The sequence below is a fragment of the Pleurodeles waltl genome, chromosome 6, assembly GCF_031143425.1.
Source record: "Pleurodeles waltl isolate 20211129_DDA chromosome 6, aPleWal1.hap1.20221129, whole genome shotgun sequence".
Taxonomy (NCBI): Eukaryota; Metazoa; Chordata; class Amphibia; order Caudata; family Salamandridae; genus Pleurodeles; species Pleurodeles waltl.
This window is the reverse complement of record NC_090445.1, coordinates 641,257,250-641,277,976: the sequence shown is the minus strand read 5'-3', so window position 1 is coordinate 641,277,976 and position 20,727 is coordinate 641,257,250. Positions and strand designations below refer to the sequence as shown.

Genomic DNA, 20,727 nt, shown 5'->3' with positions numbered 1-20,727 from the left:
CTTTTTGAGGTGGCACACATGGATTTCTACTGACCCTTCTAACAAGCAGAACGTTAACAGCATAAAGTGAACAGCTGCACTTGTGATGCCTAAAAGCACTTCAGATAGCCACATTTCTTATGCTTCATCTGGATTTGTTCATTTCTAGGCATTTTCTACAGTGGGGACTCCAGATTATATTGCACCAGAAGTATTCATGCAAACTGGCTATAACAAATTATGTGACTGGTGGTCGCTTGGAGTGATCATGTATGAGATGTTAATTGGTAAGTCAAAAATACTAAAGTGAGAGAAGTGAATATTTTCATTAGGCATGTTTAATGTTTAACTTGTGCATACATAAATGTAAGCTAGAATGTTTTTTCGACCTATGAAGAATATGATAGAAAATTAACTTGAGTTCTTTCATGCAGTAATTAGTAAAATGTGCATATTTTGTTAGAGCTGCTTGGCTAAAATTACTGGAAGTCTGGTTATGCTGTTATGTTTTAATGCATTGGTTTATCCACGGATACTAACTTCTTGGCCTTAAGGAATAGGGTAAAAGCCCAGAACACTAAAATGGCGAAATATTTCTTTGCTTTCCTATAGATGTCAAACAGGCTGGGTTCTTCACATTGCTGTACTGGTAGGCTTATTGCTAATATGTTTCCATTCTAATTCTATATTCTAAAGCAAGGTGTAAAGCAGAAATTATTATAACACATATTTGCTAGTTAATTTGATACTCTAATTCAGTTATTGTATGTATGAGCATCATAAGTGCAGAAACAAGCTGCTGAGGATCCTGCACATCTTGCGTGATGTAACTCCTTAAATAAGTGATGCAGCTTTACCTATTAAAGCTCATCCTCCTCAGTTTGTAACCTCATCTGTGTCATCTGGGATACTTACCATCTCTCACCCGAAGAAACATTTATTATTCCACTAGAGAACAGAGACAAACATGCATAATACAGGGAGTGCAGAATTATTAGGCAAGTTGTATTTTTGAGGATTAATTTTATTATTGAACAACAACCATGTTCTCAATGAACCGAAAAAACTCATTAATATCAAAGCTGAATATTTTTGGAAGTAGTTTTTAGTTTGTTTTTAGTTTTAGCTATGTTAGGGGGATATCTGTGTGTGCAGGTGACTATTACTGTGCATAATTATTAGGCAACTTAACAAAAAAAAATATATACCCATTTCAATTATTTATTATTACCAGTGAAACCAATATAACATCTCAACATTCACAAATATACATTTCTGACATTCAAAAACAAAACAAAAACAAATCAGTGACCAATATAGCCACCTTTCTTTGCAAGGACACTCAAAAGCCTGCCATCCATGGATTCTGTCAGTGTTTTGATCTGTTCACCATCAACATTGCGTGCAGCAGCAACCACAGCCTCCCAGACACTGTTCAGAGAGGTGTACTGTTTTCCCTCCTTGTAAATCTCACATTTGATGATGGACCACAGGTTCTCAATGGGGTTCAGATCAGGTGAACAAGGAGGCCATGTCATTAGATTTCCTTCTTTTATACCCTTTCTTGCCAGCCACGCTGTGGAGTACTTGGACGCGTGTGATGGAGCATTGTCCTGCATGAGAATCATGTTTTTCTTGAAGGATGCAGACTTCTTCCTGTACCACTGCTTGAAGAAGGTGTCTTCCAGGAACTGGCAGTAGGACTGGGAGTTGAGCTTGACTCCATCCTCAACCCGAAAAGGCCCCACAAGCTCATCTTTGATGATACCAGCCCACACCAGTACTCCACCTCCACCTTGCTGGCGTCTGAGTCGGACTGGAGCTCTCTGCCCTTTACCAATCCAGCCACGGGCCCATCCATCTGGCCCATCAAGACTCACTCTCATTTCATCAGTCCATAAAACCTTAGAAAAATCAGTCTTGAGATATTTCTTGGCCCAGTCTTGACGTTTCAGCTTGTGTGTCTTGTTCAGTGGTGGTCGTCTTTCAGCCTTTCTTACCTTGGCCATGTCTCTGAGTATTGCACACCTTGTGCTTTTGGGCACTCCAGTGATGTTGCAGCTCTGAAATATGGCCAAACTGGTGGCAAGTGGCATCGTGGCAGCTGCACGCTTGACTTTTCTCAGTTCATGGGCAGTTATTTTGCGCCTTGGTTTTTCCACACGCTTCTTGCGACCCTGTTGACTATTTTGAATGAAACGCTTGATTGTTTGATGATCACGCTTCAGAAGCTTTGCAATTTTAAGAGTGCTGCATCCCTCTGCAAGATATCTCACTATTTTTGACTTTTCTGAGCCTGTCAAGTCCTTCTTTTGACCCATTTTGCCAAAGGAAAGGAAGTTGCCTAATAATTATGCACACCTGATATAGGGTGTTGATGTCATTAGACCACACCCCTTCTCATTACAGAGATGCACATCACCTAATATGCTTAATTGGTGGTAGGCTTTCGAGCCTATACAGCTTGGAGTAAGACAACATGCATAAAGAGGATGATGTGGTCAAAATACTCATTTGCCTAATAATTCTGCACTCCCTGTACAGTATTGTGTTTTTAATGAATGAAAACAGAGTGGTAGTGAGCCACTACGTAATGGGATATCAGTAATTTCTTTTTCACTCATGTCTTGGTGGAAAAAAGGTGTCATGTTTGGGGGTAGGGTGGATAGCTCCAAATAACCCTAAAGGTCCCTCCTTCCATTACTGATAAAGGATCACACTGTGAATAATTTTAGAATGTTGGTAATCATGTAAGTGATTACTTGTATTGAAAAGGATAACGCAACATAACTACAATGTTTAAAAGTAATACTATATTCAGAGCTCTCAGTTTTATAGACTAATAGTGAGAATATATGTTTGTCATTCTGGGGGCTGTAAGGATTTTTTTCGTTTTTACACAAGTCATTAAAAAGTTTGAAAGCTATTGGTTTAGAGGTTAGCTTGCATGACCAGTTTGAGAGATTCAGTATTTCGTGAGTAGTGTCAGTGGTTTGAAATGTCATATGATTATTATTTGACTATGAGTTTTGGAGGTGAAATAACCCAGGACTAGGAATGTGGTGTTGGTGAACCATGCATCTGGATGAAGAGCATGTAGGATGTATGTAATGGGCTTGGGCATATTGGCTACGCTGCTGTAGGTTTCACCTGCTTTAAGGACTGCATGAGGAATTGGAGTGGTAATTGTTCAATCAAATTAGGGTGTCAGCTGTATTTTGCAGTAAATGTCCCTTTGGAAGTAATAATAGTAATATACTTTGGTTCACCACTTTGCTTTTTGCTCTTTTTCTGAATTAATTTGAATGTTAGAATGATGATGCTAGACCACAGTTATTTACATAGTTGATTTAATCTGTTTTGTTTCTGAATGATACACATAGGATTTTATACATTAAGCATATATCAACAGAATTATGTAAGCACTTATTGCCATGATCGTCATGAGATGTCCTTCTACCGCGTCACAGCTAAGCACAGATGTGGTAATTAAGTCAGTGCCATGGAAAAGAAAATTCTGTTGCTTATATGAACATACACCAAGTCTTCCATATAATGATTCACTTGTGTTAAACCTGTATGATGGTTTGGTACCAGAGTCTTTATCAAGACAATCCATCAGGTCTAAGTGTGGTTTATTAGATGCAGCAATTTATGCATGTCAGCAACATGTGGATGGGGCCCAGTAATAAGGGTCATTAAAGACTTGTAGGTAGTGCACAGGCAATTTATATGCAGAGGTTTGTCTCAAAACATTCTGTGATGTGGTCAACTATGTAACTTGATTAGTCTCCTTAACATGGAAAATTAATGAGAACCTATGTAGCTTGTCTCCTGAACATGGCAAATAAATTATAAGCTGTAGGTCACAACGTGTGCTAATGCTTATTTTTGATGTCCTTGAACTATGGGATTTGTGTGTTGGTTTAGGGATGTTGAGCAGTGCATTGGTTCTGCTCCTGGCTGTTTGGATGGTGTAGAAATGTGGTGTTGTACTTTGCGTTGGGGTATTCAGATTCTGAACCAAGCCCCTTCTTCACCTTAGAGCCATATAGCTTTAGTCAGAAAGGCTGCCCATAGGTTTGGTTCGCCCCTGTCTGGAATATATGTGAGTTTCAGTGTCCTACAAGAGTGGTGAGATCATGTGTTCTCACCCATCAGTGGGGTCTGGCCTGACTCTACTTTGGATGGTGACCTGGAGCACCTTTTGGAACTCAAGAAAGTACTATGTTTCCATGCTCCTCTGTGTGTTGCTTTTCGATCAGTGCATATCTGATGACCTTGAGAATATAATTAGTTCTCTTGTTATGCAGAGAATGAGAGACATGCAAATTAAACTTAGTGAAACTCACCATTAGAACCTTTCTAGCAAGTGATAAGTTGTTCGTCTATTCAAATCAGCCCTTTTCTGGTTGACCTAGAACCACCAACTCCTGTATAATTATCCCTTTCAGAGCCCATCTGTTCCAATCGCCATGAGAATCAGTTGATGTACCCATCTCTAATGTCCTAGCTGTCTGTTCATGGCTTTAGCATCCCACAGCTGTAATCTGTGAATCCAAAAATCCATTCTTCCAGTTATTAATTGTCAGCATGCCCCTTACAGTCCACCTTTTGGGGAACCTCCTCCTGCATTCTCCATAGTATCACTAAATATTTCAATAGATAATTAAACCCCAGGATGCTTTTCAAGTCAACCTCTTGGCCATCCAAATATTTGGCTTGACATTGTTTTTTGCTTAAAAAGAACCTCATCCATGTAAGCGTTGTGGTCAGTAGTGAGCTGGATGATTGTCAAAAAGACCAATCTGAAAATTATACTGTGACCGAAATATAAAATAGTGTAAGACATGACATCCTTGCCTGGTTAAAACATATATGCATGAGAGAAGAACTAAGGAGCAGTGGCCTTGCACATAATTAAAAAAAAAAAAAAAAAAAAAGACTAGAGTTCTGCATGGCTTGTGTTAAAGAAAAATAAGAGGAAAGACTACATGAACTGCTGAATTATGGTGGTTCTATGAGGTTATGACTCCCAATTCACTAGATTCACCGTTGAGCAGGTGCCTTTCTGAAGCAGTCATAATCATTTCAAAATGGTAGCTTAAATTTCAAGTTTACTCACTTTATTTTAATTTTAAAAAATCCCACCGTCAAAATGTCAAAAGGCTGAGCCAAGGAAAATGTCCATGGGATCTGACCAAATACCACATCTCACACCCGCTTGTTCAGTCATGCTTAGCTGGCGATGCTCTTCGAGCATGAGTTTCAAAATAGTCAATGGATTTAGGCTACTCCCTGCACTTAGTGAGTGGCCAACAAACTAGGAGAAGGTATTGTGAAAATGAACGACCTCCAAGGAATTCGCAGTCCCTTGCATGCCCTTTTTCTAGTTGTAAAATATTAATCAAGAACAAATGTGGTAATAGAAAGGCCAAGTTAAACACAAAAAAAGAAACGGGAACCAAAAATCTACAATACAGCAAGAACCTTGAAACACAACTGGATGCCATCAACTTACAAGCCAGAGCTTTCAAAAAAGTAACTTATAAAGTATATGTAAGCAAGCTAGACACCTTTGAACCATTGATCATTTAAAACTTTAAAGCCCTTGCGCTGACTACCAAGTCAAGGTCAACCCTAAATCCATTACCCTGTAGGAACTAGAAGGATCTAGCAGAGAAACTGTTTCCCTATCTATTGCAAGTCTACCACCAATCTTTAGAATCCGGTGAGGTTCTGCATGCTTGGAAACAGGCTACTTGTGATCCTTCTGCTTAAAAATTCTCTGCTGACTCCCAGATACACAGCAACTAAAAGCTGATATCTTTGTTGCCTTTTCCAATAAAAATTCTGGAGCGTTTTGTGAGCAAGAATCTTTCCTGCCATTTGGAAGAACAAAACCACCTGGAGGAGAACAGTTTCGATTCCGACCAGGTCATGCAACAGTCTGCTCTGATCATGGCTACGGGTGAACTTGGGATGAGGTTGGACAGAGGCCCATCAGTAGTGCTGAATTTGCTTGACTTACCAGCTGCTTTGATACAGTGAATCGTAAGATTTTGTAGGCTAGATTGGCCAAGAGTGGAATCTGTGAGACAGCATTTAACTTGGCAGAGAGATCTGAAGCCGTCTCCATGTCTCCTTACTGCTCTGACTTTAAATTAGTCAAGTATTGTGTTCCATAAGGATCGGCTATTAGTTTGATCCTTTTTAACATCTACATGATACCTTTGGTAACACTTATCAAGTCACACAACATTTCGCTGGTCAACTATGCAGATGATACCCAATTGATTCTGTCCATTGAGCATACTAAACCGGATGTCCTGAATGTGTTCCATTATTGCATCAGTGACATAGCGAAATGGCTGAATTGTAATTCTTTAAAATTTAATGGGGATAACATTTTTATGCTGTTCTGCTTCAGAAATCCCTATGGCACTTACCTCTAATTTCTGGCCTCTGTCCAGCCCCAGAAGTTAAACATCCAGAGACAGTCCATCATTTAGGTATTATTTTGATAACCAGCTCACTCTTGATCAACAGGTCAAGAAAGTGGCAGGTGCCTTTATTGGTTGTTACCATCACAAGTTAAGTCACTGATCATGAGAAGCATGATTCTGAGCAGGCTGGTCTACTGCAGTGCATTGATTTTTTATTAAAAAGCAGCAAGTCCAAGTTGCTGCATCAAAAGTAGCTTCGAATTGGCCATGAAGACAATCTGCCTATAATGCCCTGAGAGAACTGCATTGGCTCCCTATCAGGCAAAGGATAATCTTAAAATCCCTGTGCATTATTTTTAAAACAGTCCAGGGCATGGGCCATATACCCTTAAAACAGGACTCTGAAGGTATGTCTCTGGAAGATGCCTTTGGTCGGCATCGGCTGATCTAATTTGTGTGCCTAAATTCTGCAAGGAAGACTGGGCTTTTATGATCAGAGCAGGCCAACTCTGAAATAATCTTCTGGCAAGCCTAAGGGCCTCCACTGACTTACTTAAATTTAGGAAGGATCTAAAAATGTAGTTCTTACTGGCCCCTCTTAGGTTTTTGTTCTGACCCCCCTCCTTGTGGTATAACATGAAAACAGTAAATATGATTTTTGTCTTAGTCAAGCCATACCGCCAGGATTCCTGTTAAGTGACCGTGTGCTTTATAAATGTTCAACTAAATAAATAAAGTAGAACTCAAGCACTAAACATTACAACGGATTGATCATTGATCGCAAAAGGCAGTGTGGACTGACTAGCAGTCAGGCCCTGAACGATGAACACACTGCACTTTGACTGGAGAAAGAAAACTGCTCTGCTTTCTTGGAATGTGGTCACAAACATTTGGAGGCCTAGACCTAATGTCCTTCGTCATTGAGAAAGAAATCTTAGCCTTACAGGAAACATCAGCTTCATCTGTGTGGTACATACCTAGGTACATAAGCTAAGCAAGATTGGCTACAGAGATAAATGATGCATAAAACCGTGGCAGACTACATATTGCTTACAGAACCAAAAATTCTACCTTCCCTGCTCGTTCCTCATGGGTCAGTCAACATCGTCAGCTACGCCCCTGACTGGGACATCTATAGCCCTTTCATACTCAAAAGTTGATTCACCATGACTTTGGTCGTGACCAACTTGGCCTCTCTCACAGCCAGTTTTCGATTCTGATACACTTAAGCTGCCACATAGAGCCTCAGCTCTAGAGCCATATGATGTTGACTATGCAGATCACATATCACAAGTTTTTGACAGTTATTTTTTTTTTATCCCTGGACCCGTAGGATCTCTTTCTCCTAAAACTGCAGTCATTTCTCTAATTGGCAAAACCTTTAGCACCTTCTGTAAGACCCTAGTACATCTTGCCCTTGGTACTTAGGGCCTGGGGTGCTAAGGATGGTCCTAAAGGGCTGCAGCACAAATTGTGCCACTCTCAGGGACCCCTCACCAAGCACATGACAGGCTGCCATTGCAGGCTGCGTGTCTTGTTGCACATAAAAGTGAAAACACGACATGCCGTGTCTCCTAACTCTACATATAATAAATATGTTACCCCTCTAGCAGGCCTTACAGCCCTAAGGCAGGGTGCATTATATCACATGTGAGAACATATCTGCACAAGCAGATATGCCCCTGCTATGTCTTTGTCGATTCTCAGACATAGTAAGTGAACAGGAAGCTATTTTAAATGCATGTACTGGACACTGGTCACTACGAGTTTCTCTGCTACATGATGGCTTCTCTGAATCCAGCGATGTTTGGTATCAAACATCTCAGATTAATAAGCCCTCACTAATTCCAGCGAGGGCTTTATTAATGAATGCACCCACAGGACATCTTATAAATGCCCCTTGAAAAAAACTACTAGCCTGCTACTGTGTTTACGGATTGGTCCTGACTAGTTGAGCCACCTTAGCCAAGCTGTCAGAGGCCAGAGACAATAGACTGCACTGGGTGGTGGTGGTGACACCTCCTCTAGGCAGGATAGACATTCCAGGGCAGAAAGCTTCAAAGGCCTGGCCACCTTTGTAATCCAACCCAGGTCTCTCCAAGTGGCAGAGATGACCAACCTCCCTGTCCTGACCCCACTTTTGGCGACACACCCGGTGGGAAAATTAGGGAGGTTAGGAGGTGTGCCCACTTCAGGCCAATCCCACCCCTAAGATGGAAGAGCTTAAGTAGATAACACTTTTTAAATTCCTCCATCTTGGCTTGGAAGGAATTAGGCCACTTTGGTAAGGGTTATGCCCACTTCCCAACTGGAATGGTCATAGAAACGGTGTAGTCACCCTAAAGGTGGTCAACCCATTGGCTACCACCTGGCACTCCTTGTAGCACCCCTAAATTGAGTATTTAGATGGCACCCCTGAAACCTGGAGCTCAGATCCTGATGACCTAGGAAGAAAAGGACATAGAGGATTTGCACCTGCAGAAGAGGAAAAGAATAAGGAGCCGACTTGGTACCAACCCCACCAGTCTGTCTGCGATCCTCGATGGACTCTACCCAAAAGGTCGACTTGTCCTGCAACTGAGCCTCCTGAAACCCAGGAGTACTGCCTGCCTTCATTAAAGGCTCAAGACTCCCATGAGCAGTGGACATGCCCTCAAACAACATGCCAGGAGAGAACTCTGCAGCCTCCAAAACGGCAAAGACCCTACATCTGAAGTGACCACTGCACCCGCCATCACCGACCCAAGTTGGAGTGGACCACAGGTGGCAACAAGGTTCCCTAGCTCCTCGAGCCTGAGTCCATCGTTGTTTCACCCCTCTTGGGCTCCCTGAAGTCGCTTGCAGCCTCTGAATGCAGGCCCCCTCTCCCATAGTTTTGTGGTGAGAGAAAACCAGACACCTCCAGCAACCACTGCACCCTTCGCCTGTGTCCCGATCTGAAGTGGGTCACTGGTGCCTATGATATCCCCCAGCTCCCCTGAGCTTCAGTCCACTGTGGTTTCACCCCTCCAGGGCTCCACAAATACACCTGCAGCCTCAACACACAGGACCCCCTAACTTCGAGTGCTTCCGGACACAGAAACCAGACGCCAAAGGACCTCCCTGCATCAGTAGCCCCTGGGCCTTGGAAAAGAGGACCAAAGGTGCACCTGTGTCCCTGAGCACTCCACATTACTACCTGTTTGTTGTCCCCAACTAGGTACCTAGCCAGAGCCTGCAGCCTGTTTGCATGACAACAGCCTTCTTTGAAAACCATTGGGCACCCAACGCCTTACTGCATCCCTGTGCTGCCTGTAGTGACATGCTGGTTTGATTCTGATCAGTGCCCAGTACCAACTTTCTGAGATTGGCCTCGTAATTTGTTGATAACTGTGTGTTTGGTGAACATTGTTTTCTTTCCATAGGTTAACATTGAAGAACTTTGAAATTGCACTGTGTCGATTTTTGCAACTGAAAATAATTTATGCTTGAAAACATACTTGTAACGAAGTTCTTGGGTTTAAAGAAAATATAAAAAGAAGCATTATTTGTTTTACATTGGTCTTGGATTTATTCTTTGAGTGTGTATCTCATTAATTGCCTCTGTGAGTACAACAAATGCTTAGCACTACCCTCTGATAATCTCAACTGTTCACACACACTACCACAAAAATATAGCATTAGCCCTATTTACTTTTGCTCTCTGCAAGCCAACTGGCAATCCACTGGACTCTCACACACAATGTACTTATTTTTGGTGCACCTTATACAGAGCCAGATTCCTACATTGGTGCAATGGGGTCTACGACTTTGCATTTGCTGATACCACTTGGTCAGTAAGTGACTACACAAGTAAGTCCAAAAATTGCCTTTAGTTGAAATTGCATTTTTGAATTGGGTATTTTTGACCAAATTCTTAAAAGTAACTGTTAGGGCCCTGGTTAGGTAGGTTGCTGTAGTTTAATAGTTCATGTTTTTTTAAGAAGCTTTCTTTAGTTAGGACTGTAAAATCTGTTAGGAATATTTTCTAGTTACAAAAAAGGCCCCAACTTTAGTGAAATAATAAGTACTTCAGAGGGTATGGATAAGGAAATCGACCTTACCCCTTACCTCAAGCTTTCTTACAAGCAGTTAAGAACCTTCTGCAAAGGGTTGAAAATTAAAACAGACTCAAACCCTACCACTGTAAAGCTCCAGGAGCTATCAGCGGAGTATGAGCAGGCAAATCCTACCGATGGAGCCACTGAGCCTGCGGATCAGGGCAGTTCAAGTGAGGAGGAGGATCTGGACCCTCCACCAATTGAAAGCAGAACCTGCACTCCACAGACACCCCAAGATGCTTAGGACACCCCTCTCTAGTGGGGGAGGGCCCAGGTTCCTCAAGGTCCAGTGAAGAACTTTCTAAGGAAGCGATTCTTGTAGAAAGATTGGTTCGAAGAATTGCCCTAGAGGAAGTGCCCTAGAGAAAGAGCAGAAATCGGTTTAGCACCCATGAATGGTGGCAGCAACATAATACCCAGGGATAGAGAAGAGCACTCTAACTCTAAAATCCCCAAAGGGATTGTCCCCAAATATGAGGATGGTGATGAGATCACCAGGTGGTTCACAGCTTTTGAGAGGGCCTGTGTGTCCATAGATGTTAGCAAAAAGAATTGGGGGGCTCTCTCCTTTGGGAAATGTTCTCAGGAAAGTGTAGAGATAGACTCCTGACACAGGATGCGGCAGATGCAAGATCCTGTTACTTCATGAAGGATACCCTGATTGAGGGATTTGGGCTCACTCCTGAGGAGTAATGGACCAAATTCAGGGAGATTCGAAAAACCCAGAGTCAGCCCTGGTTGGCTTTTGTGGACTTCTCAAAGAAGACACTAGGTGGCTGTTTAAAAGGTAACAATATGCATGATTATGATAGACTTTACAATTTAATAATGAAAGAGCATCTGTTGAGTAATTGTGTTCAAGAGAAGTTGCATAAAGCACCTGGTGGACCTAGGTCAACTCTTTCCTCAACACCTGGGAAAGAAGGCAGACCAGACACTTGGGAAAGAAGGCAGACCAGTGGGTCAAGGATGACCAAAATTACCACTGGTGGGGAGGGACCACAAAAAAGAGGCCAAAAAGCTCCCCCCCCCCCCCCCCCAGAAAAGATGGTGACTAAAAAAAAAGACAAAAACAAACAGTCTCCTAATGTCCTCCAAAAACCTGTACAGGAGGGTGGGCCCAAAACCCCTCACAATCCGAGGGTGAGTACAAGGGTAAAAACTGTGATTCCAAAAAGGATTTGTGCCATGACTGTAAGGCTCTTGGACACAAAACTGGAGACCCTGCCTGTCCCCCAAAAAAGAATGCCTCTAGTGCACCTGCAATAAATGCAGTGGTAAGTCTCCAGATAGGATTTCTGTATTGAGACAACTTTAGTCTCAGAAGGTGGGGTAGATGTAGCTGCTCTGGCTGTCTGGCCCAGGAATCTGGAGAGATACAGACAACAGCCCCATATTAATGGGATTAAGGTTGAAGCACTGAGAGACACTGGTCCCAGTGTCACCATGGTGACTGAACAACTGGTGTCCTCCGATCAGTATTTGACTGGTGAGACATACACAGTCCTCAGTGCTGATAATCAGGCTAAATGCATCCCATGGCGATGGTATCCTTAGAATGGGGAGGTGTTACTGGCCAGAAGAAGGTGGTAGTATTTCCTGCAATACCTGTACAATGTCTGCTAGTCAATAATGTGGAGTCCTCAGCTTGGGCTCAGGTCGAAAGAAAAACCCATGCAGCCATTTAAAAGAAAAAAAAAAATGCATTTTAAGGTCATTGCAATAGAAGTACACTTACATGGAGTATATCCACAGTGCAATATAAAAAGGCTGGTCGCTTACAGAGCGTTCATAGGGTTCAGATAATCAGCATCAACATATTAGCTAGGACCAATGTTTTTACTCTTGTAGCGGATCTCAGTGTTATTAATATCAGTTTCTAGGTGAGCATGTTGTGTCTTAATGTGTGTGGAGGCCACATCTTCTCTCACCTTTTATGTTTTTGCAGAGTGGCTACTCTCTTTCGCTCATATGTTGCCTTCACCGGGTGCCTTCAATATAGGATGAGTTAAACCACCACCAATTTAGTGAGCAAGTAACTGAATGAAACTGCAAACAGATGGTCAACAAAAACATTTATCAAAATACTAACACAATTGTAATATAAGAAGGGGCTGTGAGTAGTTATGGATATATTCATGTTGGCGTGTATATACAGGATACGTTGGTAGGTTGAGGAACAGTAGACTGGTTCACAACCTTTTGTCAACCCTTAAGGGTTCTAAGTGTGCTTATAAGTATCAAGTCCTATCAGCGGGAAGGGATGTTGCCAGTGTCACCTCAGCAGGGTCCCAATTACCAGTGTCTGTCACAATCAGAACTCAGCAAGGCAAGGCCTGGTCATGCGTGTCCCATTACATAGTGTGTCTGGTGACGTTCTCTGTTCAGCTGTCTGCACCCTCACTGTTGTTGTTGCTAGCGCCACTTAGCTTGGAGCCTGTGTTTCCTTCTGGGTGCTCCGAACTTTCCAGGACTCCCACCCATAAAAGCGCCATTGGGTGGCTCATGAGCCTCTAAGCATCCTCTCATCTGAGTGTGCTCTCCTTCGCCCTAACCCACACCATAACGTCTCTAGCCCATGCCTCTACCGTCAGCCCCTCCCTGGGCTTCCAGGGCAGTGCTATTCTGTGCCTGGATAACGTGAGTGCTAGATCCAAAAATCTAGTACCAACCTTGTGTGCAGTGGGTCTAGGAAACTCCCTGAGTAGGTAGACTACTATAGAGCAGAGTAGGGAGTTCCCCGGGGCCATTAGAAGGCGGTGCAGCACCTCATTCCAATATGACTGTAACATGTGGCATTCCCACATCATGTGGATGAAGTCATCGTCAAGCAGGCTGCATCTGGGGCACTCCTAAGGTTCCCCTCCACATATGACCTGTAGTCTGTGTAGTGTGAGATAAGTCAAATGGAGGATGGTAAATTGTATGTATTTCAGCCTTGTATTGCCAGAGACCCTGTGGGGGTAGACCAATATCTTGCCCCATTCCCTGTCAGTGGTCTCTCATCCCAGGATTCCACCCCAGTGAGCCCCGAGCAACCGCAAGGACCCTGCCCCTCCCAAGGACGGAGTGAACACCTGGTGTCATGCCAAGCCCAGTGAGAGCAGGAGCTGGAGCACTGCATGTTGGAGGAAGAGTTCTTCTCTTCCCCTGGCCCCGAGTTTGGCATATGCTTTCACCAATGCCTTGTAGATTAATAACTGACCACGCGGCAGGGCAAACTGCTCCGTTAATTTCTGCAGTGGCAACAGTGCACCTTGTGTAAAACAGGTTTCTACTGTTGTCACCTCAGTCCATTTGTGGAGCTGAGTTGCAGTGAAGCAGCTAACCGGGTTACCATGGGGTATTAAGGACAGGTTTGTGAAAAGCGTGTGAGCGTTACCATTTTGGAGATGGACCGCGGGCCATGAGCAACAGCCTCAGTGATCCCCAAAATGCCATGCTAGAGTGAAGGGAGTGCAATGCGTGCTCCAGGTTGCCCTCTTGCAAGTCTCCCAGCTAGTGGTAAATTTGAACACCCAAATATTTGAAAAAGTCACTGGAGACCAGGCAAGCCCTTTTGGGAGGTCAGGTGGCCTGAGAGTTCCCCGGGTGCAGGGAAACAGGCATGTTTTAGATTGATTGACCTTTAATCTTGAGAGTCTCCAAAATCTGTCAAGGTCACGCATTGCCTCTAGGGCCCCTGCAGAAGCAGTGGCCATGTACAGGAGGAGGTTGTCTGCAAACAGGGATATAACATGTATTCTCTGATCTAGTGTTATTCCACTATCTCTTCCCTCCCCTCGGAATCGTTCCGCCAGGGGCTCGATGACCAGGGCAAATAAGGAGGGTGACAGCGAGGACCCCTGCTGTGTGCCCTTAGCGATCTTATAGGTTTGTGAGATAATGTTACTGGTTTTGACCCTTGGAGTCAAGTAGAGGAGGAAGACCTATCTGATCTACTGCTCCCCCATTCCCATCTTGCGCATTACATTCATCAAGAAGTCCCACCACACAGAGTCAAAGAATTTCTTAAGGGCCACCGACAAAAGCATCATATTCGGGGAGCCTTGGACCTCAGGGTGGTAGAGAATATGATGAAGCCTCCTATGGGTAAGTGATGTGCAGCGACATGGTATGAAGCCGTTCTGATCTTCGTGCAGTAGGACTTGCATATAGGAAAGCAGTCTAGTAGCCAATGTCTTAAAGTCTGTATTGAGCATGGACAAGGGGACGAATGTGGTAACCGGGGTGCCAGAGGTCATGGTCTTGGGGAGTGGGATGACCATTGCGCGTCGCGTCAAGTCAGGAATGTAGCCCTTCCCCAGTGACTCAGCATAGATGATTGCCAATCTGGGTGCCAAAATATCTACAAAGGTCTGATAGAACTCCACCGGGAGCCCGTCTAGGCCATGTGTTTTGTCCATGGCCAAGTCTTTAATAGCCTGTCTGATCTCTGGGACAATCACTGTAACCCCCTATACTCCTTCATGAATCTGGCGTCAGTGTGGGGAGAGTGAGACAGTTTAAAAATTCATCTTGTATGTCCTCTGAGAGAGCTTGTGGCTCATTGTAGAAAGTTTCGTATTAAGTTTGAAACTCAACATTTGTTTGACCAGGGGAGTAAACCTGAGTCCTTTTGGCTGATGTCAAATGTGTGATTGGGAGCCCCATAATTCAGGATGGATGAGCCACACCAGGAGCCGTCCCACCTTGGCCATAAATGTCCTGTAATTGTGACAGCGCAGTTGTTCTAGTATGACACTATATTGCTCTAGTGTATCTAAGAGGAGCCTGTGGGTTGTTGGGTTCAGTACCAATGTACTGTCTATTGTGTGCAGTGTGGCATCAAGGGCATTAAGTTATGCATTGAGCTCCCTACTAACTCCGATGGTTTGGCCCTTGCAGTGGCCCCTGACAACTACCTTAAAGGCCTCCCAATCTATGATCGGGGATGAGGCCGTACCCTGATCTACATTAAAATAATCTGAAGGAGTGGCATTTAGTGTATCTTTATAACAGGGGTCCTCTAGGGCCAATGGCTGTTGGTGCCTTGTTGGCATCGCCGGCCTGTCGTCTACGGGCTTTAGCCCCAGGTGTAGGGGGCTGTGGTTGGATAATGGCCTTCCTAAATATTCTGTGAGGATGACATACTGGCACATTCTAGTTGAGAATAAGACTTTGTCTAGCCTAGAGTGTAGGGAATACAGGGGGGAGTAGAATGAATAGTCTTGTTTGTCTCCATACTGTGGGTGCCATACTTCTGATATCTCCCCTTGTTGTATCCAGTCTCCAAAGCATAGCGCTGTCTTGTGAACGGGTGCTCCTGGCAGTGGTGGTGTAGACCGGCCAAGAAGTATGTGTATAAAACAGTTAAAATCAACTCCCCGTATCGGGTCGCTCCCCAGCAGGGATCCTAGTGGGACTGATAATGATTGAAAACAGGCCACTTGGTCCTGGTTGGGTGTGTATATGCTTCCTAGTGTCACCTCTCACCCTTCCATTCTCCCCCTCATCAAGATTTAGCATCCTTCCCTGTCAACTCGGGTCTGCAGTGTTTCAGAGGTAGTTCCCGACTGACCAAAATCAATGCATAGGCAGAACGAGTAGTAGCATAGAGCTGACCTTGCCATCTACAGCGTAGGCGCTCCACATCTACTCCCGTAAGGTGGGTCTCCTGAAGCATGGTAACCTGTATTCCCTGTTGTCTTAGGCATCTATGTATGTTGTGCCTTGTATTCGCCGATCCCATCCCCCGGACATTCCAGCTCACAAACTTGTACCTTGTGTGACTATCAGCCATGGTGTGCATTCAGTCATGGATGTCGTCTGCACATTATCTTTCACAGACTGCAACTATGTATACTACCCTTCCTGTAAACTGTCCCTCAGAGTTCCAAAACAACAAACTTCCCAGCTCGGCCCCGGGCTATACAGGGTCATCAGCCATCTGCGGGGTGACCACTGCCATCTGTCCTTTGGCCAGTGTGTGAGTCATCTGCTTTGGTGTCTGCAGATTATTCATCAGTGATATGTTCTTGCTCCGACTCCCTGCCTGATCATGTTGTTAGACCCATGTGCTCATGTTCCACCTCCCTCCTGGTCAGTTTGTGAGTGATCATCTTGTTCCTATTTCTTTAGGGGCGTTTCTTGGAGCTGCATGCGGACTCTTCCTTGGCTCGTCGTAGTCTTGCTGGGTCTGTCCCTGTTCAGTAGTTGTCCAGCCTGTCTCACGCTGCCTGTAGTTCATTTTAGAAGTGGGTTTATCCATCAAGCATGATTTTGAGCTTTGCTGGGAAAGTCAGCGAGTATTGAAATCCTTCCTCTTTCAGTTCTTTCTTTACTGCCACATAGGAGGCTCGCTTAGTCTCCACAGCAGCCATATAGTCAGGGAGCATTAAGACCTGACCGTTGCCGATTGTGTATGAGCCCTTTGCTCTTGCCAATTGTAGCAGTGCATGAAGAAAAGTGGTCTGGCGCACCAAGGGTGAGGACGTCTATCCGGGGCCGGGGGCGAGCGGAAACTCTGTGGGCTCAGTCAATAGCAAAGAAGGACATTAGGCTGTCCAGGGCGACCTCTGTCTTCATCCATCACTCGAGGTATGCTACCATATCTTCTCCTTCTGCACCCTTTGGAAGACCCACAATACGGACATTATTGCAGTGACTGTGGCATTCAGCTCTATTCTCCAACGTGCACACCCTGTCTGACAGGGTCTTGATCTGTCTCTCCAGGTCAAGTTGCGGCGAGCAGATCTCCTCGAGCCAAGTTTCCACGTTTTTCACCCTATCTGAAATCTTGAGGTGCTCTGCCCTCAGCAGATCCAGTTCCACCAAGACCACATCTTTTTGGAGGGCTGTCTTCGTGTCAACAATGGCAGCCATGATTTTATCTAATTGCTGTTAGATTGTGGGAGCCTGTCCCTTGGGATTGGCAGGAGCTCCATTTTCAAGCAGGGTATTCTCCTCTGTCTCAGGTTGTGTTCCCATCTGTCATTTAGCTTCCGCAGTGTTAGTCGCAAGTGAGGATGTCGACTCAAGTGATACGTTTGACTGGAGGTGGCTGAATTTCTAGACACCCCCGAGCTGGGGCCAAGTCCGCTACCCCAACCCAGTCGGCGCTCTGGGTGAGAAGGAGTCCGCTATCTAGTCTCCCCGGGTCTTATCGGCTTCAGAGCCTGGGCACCAGGCAGTCTGCAGGAGTCGGGGGCCGTGTCTCCCTCAGTAGTAAGTAATGTGGTTTCCCAGCTAGTGTCTGCTCCTAGTGTTGGGCGGCTCACATAGATAACCAGGCTGCAATCAGTTATTAAAGTCTCAGGTCCCCACTGTTCAGGCCAGCCGGCCCCAGGGGGGCTTTTGGGCTCTTCCTTTCTGCTGTGCTCTAGGGGCTCATAACCAGTCCGGCAATACCAGCACACTCCGATTTGGGGGCAGACACAGCAGTGGGGTGCCTCATTGGGGGCCCCTACGTGCGATTTGTGCCTTCAGTAGAGGCCTTCTGTCAGCCAGCCAGGGATTTAGGCAGCGGAGGGCATCCCTCGATCCTCAATAGGCCCCTATCCCTGTGCTCCAGTCTCACCTCTGCTCCACAGTGCGGTCGCTGTCCAGGGCCCAGGCCCGTGGCTGCAAGCAGGAGGCACCGCAGGAGCTGCCCCTCTCAGTGAGGCCTCACCGCTCAGTGTCGCCTAGTGTGTGGGCTGGCAGACAACTTGTTCTCCCATGGAGGGCCTCCCCTCTGTAGTGCCACTCTGTCTCGGTGTGTCTCTGCTAGCTAGCAGCATCTTCTGGGTCGGGCCAATCCAGTCTGTCCAGAATGCAGTGAACTGAGGCCTTTCTTTTGCCCCTGCTCCCCTGTGGATTAGCAGATGCCTCTCCTCCTTTCTGCAGTAGGCCTGCAGGCCAGCCCAAGCCATCAATGCTGCCTGGCCGTTTGGCTTCTTTTGACATCTGGTCTTCGTACTCTGGGCCTGCAGTCCCCGGTAGTCAGTATGTCCTTCGGCTCATAACCGGGTTGGGTGGGTCCCCGGTACTATGGACTTTCAGGATCTTAGCGCAGGCCGGAGCGGATCTCCCGGTCACACGTCTCCCATTTTGGCCAGCTAGCCACGTCCCCAAGCCATGCAGCTATGCTAGCTATACCTGAGTGGGTGTGCATCAAAACCAGAGCACAAAGCAAAGCTCAGGGTGAAAAAGTAGAGTTGGAGTCTAGAATAATTCCCAGCCTGCCAAGGGAAAGGGCAAGAAGTCTGGGAAACCAGCTTCCACACAGATGCGAGATCTGGTCCCCTCTCCTCAGGGAGAAGACCTATCAACCCCAGAGGAAACTGTGGCCCAGGAGTTTGAATGTTACACGACAGAGCTCTTGGGACCAGGGGGACCCCCTAGGGACAATCTGTGCCAGGATCTGTCCCACTCTTCAAAGCCTTAGATAGCAAGCTGCTGATCAAAGGGAGATATCAGTGGCTCAGGCAGGGCCTATTGGGAGAAAAGTACTCCTTGTCACTGAGGCCAGAGACCCCCAAACCTAGTGCCAATAGGAGAGTTGTTGTACCTCAGCAGTTTAGAGTTTCTCCTCACTTTGGCCCATGATATCCTCTAACTGGGCATCTTGGCCAAGCCGAATCATGGAGTAGGTTGGTGAACCACTTCTACTGGCCTGGTATGTCGCAGAAGGTGAATGAGTTTTGTAACTCCTATGCCACCTATCAAACCAGTGGCAAGACAGGTGGCCACCCAAAGTCTCCCTTAATCCCACTTCCAGTGGTTGGGGTTCACTATGAAAGGGTAGGGATTGACATTGTCGGTCCCCTTGACCCTCCAACTGCATCAGGGAACAGATTCATACTGGTTGTAGTGGATCATGCAACCAGGTATCCTGAAGCAATTCCCCTGAGGACTACTCCTGCCCCTGAAGTGGCTAGGGCCCTCATTGGTATCTTTACCAGAGTGAGCTTTACGAAAGAGGTGGTGTCAGGCAGAGGTACAAACTTAATGTCTGGCTACCTGAAACACATGTGGGCTGAATGTGGTGTGACCTATACATGTACTACTCCATATCACCAACAAACCAATTGCCTTGTTGAGAGACTAAACAAGACGTTGGAAGATATGATTGGTGGACTCCCTGAAAACCTCAGAAGGAGATGGGATGTCTCACCTCCATGCCTGCTTTCGCTTACAGGAAGTGCCACAGAAGGGAGTAGGTTTTTTCCTCTTTGAACTTTTGTTTGGCATCCTGTAAGGGTACCACTTTGTCTTGTGAAGGAGGGATAGGAGAGACCTCTCAGAGAACCCAAACAACATATTGTGGACTTTGTTCTTGGCCTTCGCTCCAGAGTGGCTGAGTACATGGAAAAAGCATCTAAAAACATTGAGGCCTGCCAACATCCTGATATGACCAAAAGGCTGCACTGGGTGAGTTCCAACCAGGGCAGGAGGTGTGGGTTTTGGAGCCTGTAGCTCTTATGGCCCTCCAAGTTAAGTGGAGTGGGCCTTATCCTAGAGAGAAAAGGGGAAGTCACCTTCCTAGGACTTAGCCTCTTGCAGGAACCCCAAAAGGGTTATCCTTGTAAACCGCCTTAAACCCTATTACGACAGAGCTGAGATGACCATGTTCATGGGCACTGATGAGGGATAGGAAGCTGCCAGTGAACCTCTCCCTGATCTCCTCTCCAGCAATCCAAAAGATGGCTCAGTTGAAGGAGTGATCTTTTCCGACACTCTCACTGACCAACAGCAGGTTCACTGTAACCAAGTCTTGCAGAAGTATACTGAGCTCTTCTCCTTGACTCCTGATCATGTCAAAGAGAGCATCAAAGCTGAAGTCAAGAAGATGCTGGAATTCGGAGTCATTGAGTACTCTGGGAGCCCCTGGGCCCAGTTGTTTTAGTCCCAAAGCCTCATTCCCAGTGTGTAAAGAAAGACGTGAAAAACAGATGCTCACTCAGTTCTTAGGGCTGATTAACGTATCAACAGGTTATGGGTAGCCAGATATCTCAGTATTTTTGATCTCACATCAGGGTACTGGCAGATAGGTCTGACCCCTGGAGCAAAAGAAAACTCAGTATTCTCCACTCCTGATGGGCATAATCAGTTCATTGTTATGCCCTTTGGACTAAAGAATGCCCCTGCCATCTTACAGAGGTTGGTGAACAACGTCTTGGCTGGATTAGAAGCCTTTAGTGCAGAATATCTTGATAATATTGCTGTTTTTAGCTCTATCTGGCAGGATCACCTGATCCACC

At 45.5% G+C, this 20,727-nt stretch overlaps 1 protein-coding gene across 1 annotated transcript in view; it reads left to right on the top strand.

Annotated features, from left to right (window-relative positions):
• STK38 (serine/threonine kinase 38) overlaps window positions 1-20,727 on the top strand; it is a 202,793-nt gene that overhangs the window by 111,393 nt on the left and 70,673 nt on the right. Inside the window, exon 9 of the mRNA XM_069238981.1 lies at window positions 149-266. Coding sequence (XP_069095082.1) covers window positions 149-266 — 118 coding nt within the window. The remainder of the gene's footprint in view (window positions 1-148; window positions 267-20,727) is intronic.